Below are 14,821 nucleotides of genomic sequence, written 5' to 3' on the forward strand. Positions count from 1 at the left end.
GGGATCCTATGACCCCAGCTGACTTCCTGCCCTTTGGGCAGGGGGCTGGACTCGATCTCCCGAGGTCCCTTCCAGCCCTGATGTCTATGAATTCTATGAATATATTTTACTTCTCAAAACTCATCTGAACTCTTTTAAAATGGTATGTGAATCAATCAAACTAAATATGTGTGTAGCAGGGCACTGGGGTGCCTGCTACTCGCATTGGTAATAGGGCTTGGCTGCCAATCAGCAGGGCAGCACAGCTGAAGGTTGCTTAAGCAACAGATTGGGTCAGCTGACTGAAAGGGGGCAGAGCCTGGCCTTTATAACCAGATAGGCCGAGGCCAGAAGGAGTTTCCCTCGGACAGGCTGAGAAGCAGGAGCTCTGCTGCAGAGCCGAGCCAGGCAGGGCTGCCTGAGTGCTTGAGTGTCTGCGTGTTGAGATGGGATGTAGAGGCCTCTGACAGGGAGGCTCAACGGAGAGCCAGGGTGGCACAGAATGTTATAGCTGGTAGGCTGATTTTGGCTTACTGCTGGTTGGCATGGCTTTGAGCTTGGTTCTGATGGTGATTGTGTAATACCAGAGGACCAGATGAGGCTGTAGGGGAAGGAGGCAGCCTCAGGGGAGCACCCCAGCAGAACAGGGGGGTTCCTGGAGGCGCAGAGGGCGCTGTGTTTCGGGGTGTGCCCAGGGAGGGCACAGTGATTGGTGCCAGAGCTGGCACTGTGGAGGAGGCACAGCGTTTTGGGGTGTCCCGACCCCGGCGGGGCAACCTCGGGAGGAATTAGGGGGTGTCCCGACCCCAGCCCAGTGGGGGCACTATTGGGAGTAAAGCCCAGTGGGGTATACGACCCAGAAGAAGAGTCAGGGGGCCAGGCACGGCTACGGGCCACCTGAGCCCCAAGTGCAGGAAGCATGCGAGTGAGGTCCAGAGTGGGCAAGGAGCGTGAGCGCAGGCCCCAGTGGGGCGAGAGCACAAAAAGGTGCGGGAAGCGCGAGAAGCGTGAGGCATAGGCCCGGAGGGGACGAGAGCGCGAAAAGGCCATGAGAAGCGCGAGGCATAGGCCCCAGAGGGGGCGAGAGTGCAGAAGGCGTGGAGAGCATGAAAGGCACGGGCAAGGCCCCAGTGAGTGCAGGGGAGCGCAAGAAGCGCAAGGCAGGCCATAGAGCGGCCGTGAATATGGGAATAGGGAGCCCAGGTAGGGCAGACTAGGTTCAAAGGCCCCAGAAGGGCGGGCGCACTATTAGAAGCCCGGAAGGGGCACATATATTGGGGAGGCCCCGGAGAGGGTGCGTATACCAGAGAGGCCCTGGAAAGGGCAAGCAGAAGGTTAGAGCGTCCGGTGAGAACGAGGATACGGGGGAAGCCCCAGACAAGGGCGAGTCGATTGGGAAGCCCCTGAAAGGGGCGAGGGCAAGTCTAAAGAGCCCGGAAGGACAGAGCACACGAGCAAGAGCACGGAGAGGGCAGGGTGCGCGGGTAAAGGCCCAGAGAGGGCACGCATATCAGAAATCAGAGCAGCCCCAGAGGGGGCGTGCATAACAGAGAGGCCCCGGAGAGGGCACGTACACAGAGACACGAGAACGTCTGGAACACCAGTGAGGCTTGGGCATGGTATTGGTGCGGAAGGAGCCACACGACACCCTAGGGTGGGTGTACCAACAGATATCCGTACAGGGCAAGAGCACCGGGTCCGAGAAGCCCAGGAAAGGCAGCCTCCCATTAATATTACATAAACAGCAAAGACATGGCAGGCGAGACGAGGGTGCTGGAAGGGCAACTTGGCACGGTAGGGGCGCAGGAGAGATCACAGCCACTCCTGGGCCCCGCCCCATGACAATGTCCAATACTTCTGTAAATTAAAATACATTTTAAAGCAAAAAGGTACTCTAACAAAATGAACCTATAAACCAATGCTTACCTTTTAGAAAGCAAGTCATATTCCTGTAATATCACCAACAAGTTTTCAACAATGGTGAGCTCACTTATCTTCTCCCTGCATTCTGGACTACAAATGGAAAATTCTTAGATATTTATATAAATGAAAATGATATGAGATAAATGTATTTATTTTTAACCTCCTCTCATTATACCCCCCTCTTATCCCCCACATTACTTTGGCCAGCTACACTTTCAATAATATGCCACATTGTACATGAAAGTTAAAAAATACAGGTATACACATGTTTGTCAGTATTGACATTTCAACAATTCTTAATTTCTATAGCATGAATTTCATAAAACTAATATGGTGAATGGGGAAAGGTTAAAGATTTAAATGTGCTCACAAAAATACTTTTAAAAAACCAAACTAAAAATGAGGGTCTTTAGCTGAAAACTGAGTAGTTTATATTTTGCAAATGTTTGTTTATATATTTTTATTTTCTGAGATTATATTTGGACAGAGAAATAAAATTAGTATTAGGAGCTTAGCTAAGCAACGAAACTCACAGTTCGCAAGTGAATAATTCAATTTACAGCACAGTACAACCAGCAAAGTTTTTACCATTCAGGCCCACATTTTTAAAATAAATTAAATAAAAAGGAATTTAAGCATCAAAATCCCTTAAAGAATTGGTCCTAAAGGTTTGTTATCACCTATGCCACAGTGCAAGAAAGCACCACCACCAAGAGCAACGCTTAAATATATTCAATGATTAAAATTCAGTACCTACTCAAACACTTTCCTGAAACAAAGTGCCTTCTTTAGAATAAGTACAATATTTATTCATCATATATAACATTTAAATTTTCATTATAAAGATATAATTATATCTCTTCAAATATAATTAAGGTTTTTGATGCTGATACACTGAAAAGAGCATTGAAAGGATAGAGAGCTTAAATAACTCCAAAGAAAGAAAAGAAAATAGTGTTAAAGAAATGGAGTTAACTAAAAGTCACCTAAATATGCTGCCAAAAATAAAAGCTTTTTTGAAAAGCTATTAAAGAAAATCACAGATTTAAAAAGCAGAGATTATACATTTGGCTCTGTTTACTCATAGGGATTTAGCATAAGTATTTTCCTGTCTACATTCAGGTAGATAGAGAAGCTGGGCACATCTACACATGCACTGAGGCACTTTTTCTAATGCACATTACATTTAAGACCTCCAATGTGCACTCAAGAAATGCATATTAGGCTGCCTTAATGTGCAGTAATGAATGCACACAGTTTTTACGTGACCCTTTAAAGTACAGTAAAATAGCCTACTGTGTATTAAAGTGCAAGTGTAGACACACCCACTGTGTGTTACTTTGAGGCAGGGAAAAATGGTATTTGCAGAAGTGATTTATACAAAGGCAACCAAAAACAAATAATCATTCACTATCAGATTAAACATATATAAGTAAAATAATATTATCTGATGTGTAAAATTAAATGGAAGACCAAACTACATATGTATTATGATTCTGGTTAATAATGATTTTAAGAAATACAGCTAAAATGAAATCCAAAAAAAATTTCAAACATTCTCCATTTTGATAGAAAGGGGATTATGAAGTCTCTCTAAGGAAATCCCTATTTTATTTCAATTTATTGGATCAATTTTATCATCTCTTTTACTTTATTTGAAGTGTAAACTTTTTCTCCAAGGTTAGAAGTCCATAACAAAATAACATAGAACAAGTTATTTTTGTTCAATACAATTATTAGAATTGGAGATTGAAAATGCTGTATTTTCTCTTTTTTTCTATTTATCCATATTAGAAATGCAACAATATAACGTTAGTGAAGAACAACCACTATACTGAAGTATTATTTTAACATACAGAAAACTTTTGAAAAATATACTATGCTTCTTCTGTACCCTCTTAATGAATATGTCAAATCGTCTTTTATAACAATTTTGGCAGACAAAGAAAACAGATAGAAACAGAACTGAATTGTTATGCTACAGGCAGATTTTTATTTTATGATATGCACATAATTAGTAAAATAGTGAAAAGTAAGAACATATTATCAGAGAAGAACAAAAGCAGAAAGGGACTTCAAAGTTGTTTTGGAAAAGAGTGAAAGAAAGAATTGTTAGTATTAGCAGGGGAAATATTTAGGCCATCATTTCATAAGAAGGAGCAAGGGTGTGGGAACCAAAACTATTGGCACATTTTACTACATTTATCTGCAAATTTTCAACAAGGGTCTTTCCTCTATAGTTTGAATGCAGATAAAATAGCCTTTAACTTCAGTGCCTGCATAATGACTTGCAGGTTGGTACTATGTGGCCTCAACTTTTTAATCTTTTTTATATGGGTACAGAGACTGCCTTATAGGACCAGGGCCTAAGTACTAGGGCTGTGTGAAATGGCTGTGTTTCAATTTGGTTTTGGATTTGGCCATTTCAGAGGACAATGATTCAAATCACTGTCCTGTTTCGTTCCAGTCAAATCCATTTTGAACAAGCTGCAAGGGAAGCTTTGCACAGCCTTACCCAGCTGAGTAGGGCTTGGGGCCCCAGGACGGGGCTGTAGGTGGCACAACCTGGGGAGAAAGAGGGCTGCTGCCCTGTGTGCAGGTGAGGAGACTCCCACAAAGATCTCTGATCCCTGTCATGCCAGGTCTCAGGGCAGGGAAGTAGCACAGAGCGGTGAACAAGTCTGCTGGTCCCTGCTGCGTGACTTGGCTTCACAGGGAGCAGAGATCTGCACCAGGGGTCTTCTTGTTGCTGCTGCCTGCAGCATCACCCAGCCCAGTGTGGGCAGCTTCAGGAAGAGCTCGGTGCGTAGGCAGAAGCCCCAGTGGGGCATAGGCCCGAAGAGGTGGGTCTGGGGACCTTCTTGTTGCTGCTGCTCCGGTGATGTGGGACTGCATGGGGAGGGCAGCTGTGGCAACAAGACCCCCGCTGGTCCCTCCCCCAAAACGCCCGAAACACCGCTGAAAGAAGACAACTGCTGAAACTGCATTTTTTACACTATGACCAGACCCATTGGCTTCAATGTTAAAATGAAGTGTGTCTGTCTGTCTAGGAAGAGAAATCACAAAGTGGTATAAGTGATTGGAAACTGGTTCAAATCTGTAGCACAACAGGGCTAAATACAAATATTCAGAGACATTATGGGGAGGTTAAATCAATTCAAAATGTCTGTCCAATATCAGGTAAGTCAGAATGTGGGGGGCTAGCCAGGGAGTTGGGAGCCCATCAGACTGGAGGGGACAGCAGATCCACAGTGGGATGGGGGTCAGGCGTGACCCACAGGTGGCGTGGAAGGGCACAGATGACAGCACACACAATCTGCGGATGGAGTAGGGGAGCAGACACAACACATGGGTAGGTGGCTGGGGGAAGACTTGAACCTCAGATGGGATGATGGGGCAGGCACAAACAATGAGGAGTGGGGTGGTGGGGAGGCGTGACCCATTGGTGGGGTGGGCATGGTGTCCCGCCCAGCAAACCTACACCCCATTCCTCCCTCCACCAGGACTTACTTGCTTGGCTCTGGCAGCAGCAAACACCGATAAAAGTGGCTGCATCCAGAGTAGCTTGTGGGATGAGGCTTGCGAGCATAGACTTGGCAGGGAGCAAAGGGTTGTGGAGGTGAGGGGGAACAGACCACTGCACTGGACAGGGGAAGTGAAAAGAGCAGTTCTGGGGCTGGGGCCAGTGGTTGGGTTTTCCCAGCCCCAGGGCTGCATAGGGAAAGTGGACAGAATTCCATGCACCAGTTTGACCTAAATCGAATGAGTCTGATACTACATAGATCCAAGTTTATCTTAAACTGGGTTCTGCAATTTTTAGACCAGTTTGTGTGCATGGAACTTTTGTTCTGTTTCAGGTTTAGACTGATTGCCAGTCACTGAGACCGGGTCTGTAAGGATAAGGTTGGCATCCAGATGAGAGAAGTTTAAACCAGGAGGCCGTTTTGAACCTAATTTAACCACCCAGATGTCTGTACTTAGCACAGAAGCTCAGTGCACATAAGTTGTTTTCAAAATGTCTGAAACTAGTTTAAGATAAACCTGGATGGATCATAGGTGTGACAGGATGCTCTCTAGGGGCGCCGTGACCTCCCCTAGTGCCCCCTGGCTACCATGCCAAATTGGGTCTAGAATGCACCCTATATCTCGCCCGCCACGTCTTGCTGGTATATTATCAATGGGAGGCTGCCTTCCTGCCCTCCTTGGCACGGTGCCTGCCTTGCTGTACCAGGACTCTGTCCTACTCCCTGCCACGCTCTCCCAGGGCCTGCTCCAATATACGCGCCCCTCACCGGGGCCCCTGCTCGTGCTGCTCGCGCTCTCCGCCCCCACCGGGGCCCGCCTGCACTGGGGCCTTGCTCGCGCCTCCCGTGCTCTCCGCCCGCACTGGGGCCCTCTATGCCCGACTCAGTCTTCCCTGGATTGGGGCTCAGGCGGCCTTAGCCTTACCTGGCCCCCAGACCCGCCTCTTCGGGCCTATGCCCCACTGGGGCTTCTGCCTACGCACTGAGCTCTTCCTGAAGCTGCCCACACTGGGCTGGGGTCAGGACACCCCCAAAACGCGGCACCCCCTGTGGTGCCAGGAACACCCCCATTTTCCTGGGGAGCTCCTAATGAGGCCTCCTCCACCCCTACAGCCTCGCCCAGTCCTCCGGTTGTAACAATAACACAAATCCAAAATCTCCCCTTCCTGGGTTACAACATAACTCCCAAGCACAACAGAAATCTCCCCCTCTGGGATTCCAACATAAACTCCAAGCAAACCTGGCTCCCTCTCACATCTCCTCATCAGGGTTTCCTCTACCCAGTACTGTCAAGCCAGCGCTCTCCAGCCATCAGGCTTCTATATTATGTTCTGCTCTGCTCTGCTCTGCTCTAACAGATCTTCCTCTTCCTCTTAGGCTGCCAGCAGGGGAACTGCTCTGGCCTTAGCCTTCGCTGTTTATAAAGGCCAGGCCGCGACCCCTGGCGGTCAGCTGACCCACTCTGTTGCCATAGCAACTCCCACCTGCTGCCCTGGTGAGTGGCAGCTGAGCCCATTTACTACTATTCAGTAGCAGGCACCCTAGTGCCCTGCTACAATAGGTTAAATCAGTTTATTAAACTTCCATCTCAGATCCCCTCCAGATTCAAGTTAACTCACAGTCTCCCAGCATCCCAGGATGCTTTGTATCTCTCCTGAAAACCCCACTCACTGGGTGGGCAGGCTAGCCTTGGCCCAAGCTGTCTGCCCCAGCGGAGCAGAGAGGTGTGCTCAAGCACCCTCCCAGCTTCTGGCCTGGGCCACTGTAGGCATGCAGCTGGATTTCAACAATCAAAAGTGAATGTCTGTTCACTTCCTTATCAGTTTAATCTATGCAGCTTAGACTAATCTCTGAAACTTGAATCTATTCAGCCTTGGGCTTTTTGACTTGCACACATACCCATACACTATCATTAAACACACACAAACACCCCCCTCTCTGCCAGACTGAGTCTCTGTCTTGTGTATCAACACTTTCTCCTAAAATATATCAATTTTACCATATTTACTCAAGTATAAAATGATTCCAATTATAAGACATCCCCACAAAAATCAGATTCTATATATGGAAAATGTGTACATTTGTTATTATTTTCCAGGTATAGAATCTAATTATTGGACATTTGACTTGAATTTGTCCCCCTCCCACTGCTACAGCAGGTAAAAACATCTTGGGGGTCAAGTGGTCTCTTGTCCTCTATCTCCACAACTTCTCCCTGCAGCTTCTCCCCCCACATCCTTATTGTCAGACCTTGCTCTCCCCAAGCATATGGAAGTGAGGGGCAAATCTGAAAACACTGACCTTGAAATAAATGTAGCTATATTAATTTGCATACAATACCCAGAGACTTAGTTCACCCAGAACTGATGCATTTTCCCTTTTTCCAAACTGCTGCAAGTTTTAGCACAAGTACTCCATAAATACATTTCTAAGCCGCATTTTTGTATCTACTTATATATAGTACAAACTATACATGAAAAGTCAAAAGGCTCATGATTTGCCATATTGTTCATTGAGCTGCACCCCAGCAGAGTCAACAGCATTTAAAGCCATGACGACTCCACAGCTCAGCACTACTCAGTATGTGTGTATTCCAGATACCCCCAACAAAGGATTCATGTGCTAATGAGCCCCCCATTCACGACTGGAACCGGGTGTTCTTGTCACGAGTTCTGAGATCCTCCAAATAGTTATAAGATGAGGTGCTGGGCAACTTGATCTGGCTCCACCTAAGGCAGAGTGGAGCCACACTACCCATATGTGACAGGCTAAGAAAGGAGGTGAGAGAGGGATTCTGGGTGAACTGTTTGGGGCCATTTGTTGATGTTTGCCAGACTTCTAAGGCTGGTGAAGAAACAGGAATCAGTGGAAAAGAAATGGGAAAGAAAGGCATGGCTCAGCTATGGGAGTGAAGAGGAAATTGAAATGTGTGCTATGTCGCTCACCAAGACTTGAAAAAGAATTGGCACGGAGGGGGACTGAGTGCAATGGATACTACCACATATCTTATTCAGATAGTCTGCACTGAGGCATTGTGATCACGTAGGCAGGTTCCCCAGGGCAGGGGAGATACCATGATCTGGACGGTGGTTGTCCCTGTTTAATCATTGGAGTGATGGAAGTTGTGGCACAGAATGAAGAGGCTAGGTTGCTGGAGGAGGCAGCGAGGAAGCGAGCTTTGATTCTTGAAGAATATGGACCGGCAAGCGCTTCATCTAAGATCCTGTTGGCTTCTGCTTTGAAGAGTGTTTCTGGTGAGCTTTCTGATGGCATTGCTGAGGAGGAGGAGGTGGTTGGGGATTGGTCCATGGTGGGTCAAGGAAGCAAGGTGGTGTCTTCAGAGAGGAAGAAGAGTCGTGATGCTGCTGGGCGAGAAGGTTCTAGAGAGGGGGGGTCCTGCTGCAGGAAGAGAGGCGGAGCTCTGCAGAGAGCAGTAAATCTGCCCGGAAGGCCCCAGAACCTTCCTATTATTTGTGGGAAGAAGGAGACCCATGAAGAAGGGTAAAGCTGCGTGTGAAAGCCACTCTGACCCCAGAAGGAGTAAAGGGGAAAACAACCATGCTGAGAGCAGACTTTATGACCAGGGTGCTTTTCGAGGACTTACATGTGAACCCTAAAGACTTAAGTTGCGTGGTGGCTTTTGATAATTTCTGCCACTGGAATATCACCTTCTGGAGGCGAGAGACATATGTGGCCTTCTGGGCCCGGTATGCGGAAGTGGCAAACAAGGAGGACTTGTGGGGTCTGCATTTTGAAGCCAGCCAGAAGGCCCGGGAGAGAGTTTTATACTTTAAAATGTATTCAGATGACCTAGAGTATGCAGATGTGAGATGGTGGCTGGAGGGGCAAGTCGAAAAGATCCTCAATATTCAGTGGGTCCTGGACCAGTGGCAAATCTGGACCGGGGCATGGAGAGCCAGAGTCATCCTAGACAAAGACCCGAGACACCCCGGCAGGGTGAGACACCTGCCCTCTGTAGTGTCCATAGGGCCCCACCGCAGGTACGTGACCTATCATGGCCAGCTGAAACTGTGTAGCAGGTGTGGCTTGGCGGGGGAACTTGCTGCCTTGTGTAGCCTGACAGTTTGCTACAGGTGTAGCAGCATGGGGCACCAGGCCAAAGCCTGCAAACAGGAAATGAAATGCACCGTTTGTGGAGGTGAGGGGCACCTGCAGCACCGGTGCCCCTTGTCTTACGCAAACAAAGCACGAGAGTCGCACGCAGCAGAGGAGAGGGATAAAGAAAATATAGAGAATGTGGAGTCCAGCAACTTGGATATGGACACCTTCATAGTGGAGGAAACACCAGAAGCGGAGCAGAAAGATGACATGATCAAGGCAGCCAACCAGCTCTTCGAGTCGGGAGGAGAGGAACAGATGGAGGAGGAGCAAAGCGAGGCAGCAGGAGAAGGGGCACATGAATCTGAGTCAGCAAGCATGGACTTGGATCTGTCTGGGGATAAGGGAAAAGAGCCTTCCCCCACAAAAAGAAAGAAGAAACGGAGGGTTAAACCAAAGAAAAAGAGAATAGAGGAGGAAGGGGGAACGGTCCATGAGACAGGAGGGACTGCACTGGAAAAAGACAGGGGGAAGAGCGGGGAGCTGCCTGTGGAGGGACGAGAGGCTGAGGAATCTGGAAGGGCAGAAAGTTATGGCCTTCTGAGCCCAACCGCGATTAAACATTTGGCTAGGGCTACGGGGATGTGGAAAGTGGGGGAAGACAGCTCAGAACCCAGTAGCGGCACGGATGATTTATGAGGCATATTTCTCTCTGGAAAATAGCCTTGATGGCATTGACCATAGCATCCTTAAATGTAAGAAGTTTATATGGGAGGCAGAGGTGGGATTCATTGTATACCACCTTACAAGGCCTGGAGACACAGCTGTTGGGCTTGCAGGACTGCGGGATTCCCTGGAGGAGAAATTATAGATATCTGGAGAAGCGCTTGGAGGTGGGACCATCATGGTGGGGGGTTCAAATGAGAATAAAGTGGCAGGAGTAGGGTTCCTGGCAAGGGATGGGGGTTTGAAAATTAAAGACCAGCAGGTCCTGGAAGAAGGGTGACTGCAAAAGGCAGCGTTTGAGGTGGAGGTCATGGGGTGTGAGGGTTCTTATCACATGCACCAAAGTAGCGCTATGGAAAGTGCATTCCCTATTGGCACTAAAGGGCTCGTGCTTTTCAACGTCAGAGTGTTTGCAGTTAGCAATGCACGAGCTGCACTTCTATAGAGGCAGAGAAAAGCATGGGACGGAAGGAGGGGATACAGTGCTCTGGCAAGGGCTGGACTTCAGGGGGTTGTTTCAGCCCTGTATAGGTATAGGATAGACTAAGGGACAGCTTTTGTTGTCAGAAAGAGTGGGTGAGGGCTTTGTTAGTACCTTTCTGTTAAGTATCGATGCGTGAACCTGTCGTTATATAAGTAGCAAGGGTAAGATGTTCACTGAAGAACACTGGAGTTTTAAACAAAGTGAATGAGACTTTGTTTATCCTATGAGTATTATGTAATTTCTTGACACTGTATTTGTATTCCCTTTGTGAGGCCTCAGGTGGGGTCCTTTTTAAATCTGTTTGATATTGCCTGTTTTCTAATAAAATGTAGTTTCCCATCTAATAAAATGTTACCAAAAAAAAAAAAAGTTTCCCATCAGCAAGTTTGCCCAATATGATCCATGTATTTTATAGTCTTGCTCAGTGTTGGCTGCATTTAATCAACTTCATAGTTGGTTTCTGTTACTGAGCACATGCTAGTTCTGGCAGCAGTTTAATGACAGACAATGTATTGAATGAAGTTTCCTTGCATCTGAATGTAAGATGAGAGGCTTTTTCCATATGCTGAGTGGGGGAAAAACATGTCTTGTATTTGAGTAAATATGGTAATGTTCTGTCATTAGCCACAATCAAATATTAATTGCAAACAAAAGCACATTAAAATGAACTTACCTTTCTGCTAAGCTAGTCAAAGCAAGGAGGGCACCCAACAACACGTTACTGTCTCTGGCTCCTAGCAAATTTACTAAAGTCTGGAAATCAGTGATTTAAAAAGGTAAATGTTTATAAATCTTGTGTTTCCAATAATGACACTAAAACATATGCAGCTGTTCAGTAAAAATCTGTAGGTTTTTATTAGAAAAAGTAAAGATGCTAAATCATCATACTGCATAATTAGCCTTACAGATTTCAAACATATCAGAAATCAGTTTTGCTCCTTTACTCACTGACCAAATATTGAGGTGAAGCAAGTGCCTCTCCTCAAATACATCTGAAGATACTCTTAAAATATTAAAGTGGCATCTGCTCTAGTGGAAAATGCTTGGTGTATGTCTATACCACATCACTGATGAGCCTGGTACCATAGGCCTCAGCTTGGCAGCCGTGGCAATGTGGCGCTCCCACACAAAGTCCTGCGCACTGGGCTGCAAGCCCCCAGAGGTAGGGCAGCAGGGAGGGGAGCGCCGTGCCTGCAGCAGGCAGCCCACAACAGGCTCCACTCTGGCTATGCCACCTGCAGGGGAGGGGACGGGGCGGGGGGAGCCAGGCTCCGTGCTCTACTCCGGCTGCAGCAGCCGCTGCCTTCTCAGATAGCAGCTGGGGCTCAGGCACCGCTGCCAGGGTAGGAAGCTGCGGGACCTTGTCCTGGGGCACCTTGGGGTGTGGGGGGCTGTGGGTTGAGAGTGAGGGGCACCAGCAGGACCAGGGGCTGTGAGTGAGAGGCATCTGGGAAGGGTAGGGGGCTGCAGGTTGGGAGTGAGGTGCTATGCTGTGGAATGGGGTTATAAATGGGTCATACTGAGGAAAAGTTTGGGAAGCACTGGGCTAGAGGGTCTGCAAGAGAGATTGGCGGGATCAGAGCTGATGGATACATGGAGGGTGGGTGTCCATCCTGGGTTGGGAGAGTCAGGGGGCTAAAATAGCCCAGTCAGGGTCAGAGCATAGGAAGAGTATAGCCCCAGGGCTGTGGCAAGCAACTGAGTTTTCCCAACTCCAGGACTGTACTCCAGCCATGTGCAGACACTTGATAGATGGGGTTAACCTGTACCCAATCTAAGTTAGTTCACCTACTCAAGTGAACACACTTAATTCCAGACCACCATTTCTGGCCCAGTGTAAACCCCCACGAGCATCCATGGAAACTGGCATTTAGATCAACCTAACCCTAATATAACATCTGCATGTACCTTGTGGCGTGACCAAACCAAAAAAATTAAGCCATGTCTTTGGCCCTTCCCTGCAGAACAGAGGACTGCTGCTGCGAAACAGAGTTAGGCCACACATGCCTTTTAGCCAAGCCCACAAATTATGTAGAGTAAAATGTCTTAGAAAAGCTTGGAACACCTAAATCACTGCCACTCCCAGTCCTCCATGTCAGTTCTAGCACCATCCAGACTGCACAATCAGCAGACTCGGTTGAGTACAAAGTAGGACAGCAATGGTTCTCAGCGGCAGTCCCAGTTCGGTAGCTAGATAGTGCAGACATACTCTTCTAACCCTGAATTTAAGCCATACTAAGTAAAAAGTACTGTATTTAATACATGCCTGGCATTTTAAAGATTCACGTGTGTTCTACTAATGATTCAGATCATAAAATAGCTTTTATAAATAGGGTTTAGTTGTATAAGTTTTCCATTTTTCACCCTACTTCACTTCATGATCCAATTAAAATTGCCCACATTTTGCAGTACACTTGTTTCAAGAAAACCTGGTTATACCAATCCTAATCCCAGCTGTTTCTCATTCAGGCTACAAAGTGCAGATCCCTACAAACATGCTGCTTTTCAGTAGGGTCATTCTCAGAAAACCATGCGAACTGCAGAACGAGGCCCATTGTTTGCAGCAGATATTTCAAAACTGTTACAATACAAAAACCACAGGCTTACCACAATATAAATCTGACACATCTTTATAGGGGCAAGCTTCACCAAAATATCTGAGAAGCTAAATTAACTGATCTGCAATTTGTACCCAAAGCCAGCAGCTCACTCGGTCACATATAAAAAAGACCGCTCAGATGATCTTAATGGTGATGGAACTCACCATTCTAAGTTACAAAACTGACTTTTTTTTAATCTACTACCATTTTGAAGATGAAGAAAGTTTAATTATATTTTGAAAGAGTTAACCATTTGAATAAGTAGTTGTTTTATAAATTACTTACTTTATGTGCTCCACTGGCTATAACCCATTCTCTTTGATCCTTAACAGCAGACAGCTTTTGAAAAATATCTGTGAAATGAAGAAAATCATATAAATTGAAAATCTCTCATTTAATAGTTTTCATTTTATTAACAGAAAAACATAACAACACGAATATAAAGCACTGACTTATCCTTTGAATTGGATAAGTTCTTTGATGTGATTAACAATACACAGTATTCATTATTTTAAATTACAAAGAAGTATCAATGTCTATGAAAGAAATTTTCAGCTGTACAAGAATGAAATCTGCTATTTTACAGCACTTTCAGTGACTTGTTTATGTTTTCCTTTTGCAATCAATCTAGCAATACCACGATATCTGAACACTTTAAAGTATTTTCAGTACCCTTTAGTCTGTTCCTCATCCATTGAAAGGCATGTGTCAGTTATCCATCCAGGAAGAGCACAGATCATCCGCTTCCTCAGCCCGAGGAAGGGTGTTTGTGCCCAAAAGCTTATTAAGAATAATTTTTCCAACTATTTAAGTTGGTCTAATAAAAGCTATCAGATTTACCCAAACAACTTTATCTGCCTATGTCTCAATTATAAAACTTACATGTCATATTGACCAACTTGTCTACATTATGCTGCTCTTCTCCATATCCAAGATACCCATTTGCTACTGTTTCCATATACTGCAGACGAGACAAAATAAAGACTTAATATGTTAAGAAGTTAAATCTGTCAAAGTTGAAAAGTTGTTATACATGGGTTAGCCTGCAGGTGGTGCCCTAGTTTCACAGTACACTGTAAATTCCTATTTCAGAGAGGCTGGATTCAATACAGGACTTTGGCACCTAAAGCAACACTTACATTGAACTGAGCTGCCTAAACCCATAATTGCAAACCATCGCTTCCTTACCCTCCCTTATTTACCTGCCAACTAATTCTGAAGTCGCCTGAACTCATCTAAACACATTTGTTTGCCTTGGAAAGTTCCCCAAATGCCAAGGGCTCTCCTGTCAAGCTTGTGTAGAACTGCCATAATGTGCACAGTTCAGTTCCTATCTCCTGGCCATACATGGGATCCAGATACCAGAAGCCTCTCTATCTCCAATTCTTGACCTGATCCAGAAGACATTTTCAGAGCATTCTTAGCAAATATCAACAGAACCAGGCTCTGCACAAACTGAATTCTGGCTAAATTTCGTGTTAAAACAGAGTAGGAGGTAGTGATGGTGATGCTCACCAATATAATAC

The 14,821-nt window shown here is 46.1% G+C and overlaps 1 protein-coding gene across 1 annotated transcript in view; it reads right to left on the reverse strand.

Annotated features, from left to right (window-relative positions):
• Positions 1-14,821, reverse strand: part of NEK10 (NIMA related kinase 10) — a 196,387-nt gene that overhangs the window by 159,076 nt on the left and 22,490 nt on the right. The window contains exons 8-11 of the mRNA XM_019536158.1: positions 14,178-14,256; positions 13,581-13,648; positions 11,369-11,448; positions 1,906-1,992 (exon numbers count right to left, since the gene is read on the reverse strand). Coding sequence (XP_019391703.1) covers positions 1,906-1,992; positions 11,369-11,448; positions 13,581-13,648; positions 14,178-14,256 — 314 coding nt within the window. The remainder of the gene's footprint in view (positions 1-1,905; positions 1,993-11,368; positions 11,449-13,580; positions 13,649-14,177; positions 14,257-14,821) is intronic.

The sequence above is a fragment of the Crocodylus porosus genome, unplaced genomic scaffold, assembly GCF_001723895.1.
Source record: "Crocodylus porosus isolate Cpor-Errol unplaced genomic scaffold, CroPor_comp1, whole genome shotgun sequence".
NCBI classification, from domain to species: domain Eukaryota; kingdom Metazoa; phylum Chordata; order Crocodylia; family Crocodylidae; genus Crocodylus; species Crocodylus porosus.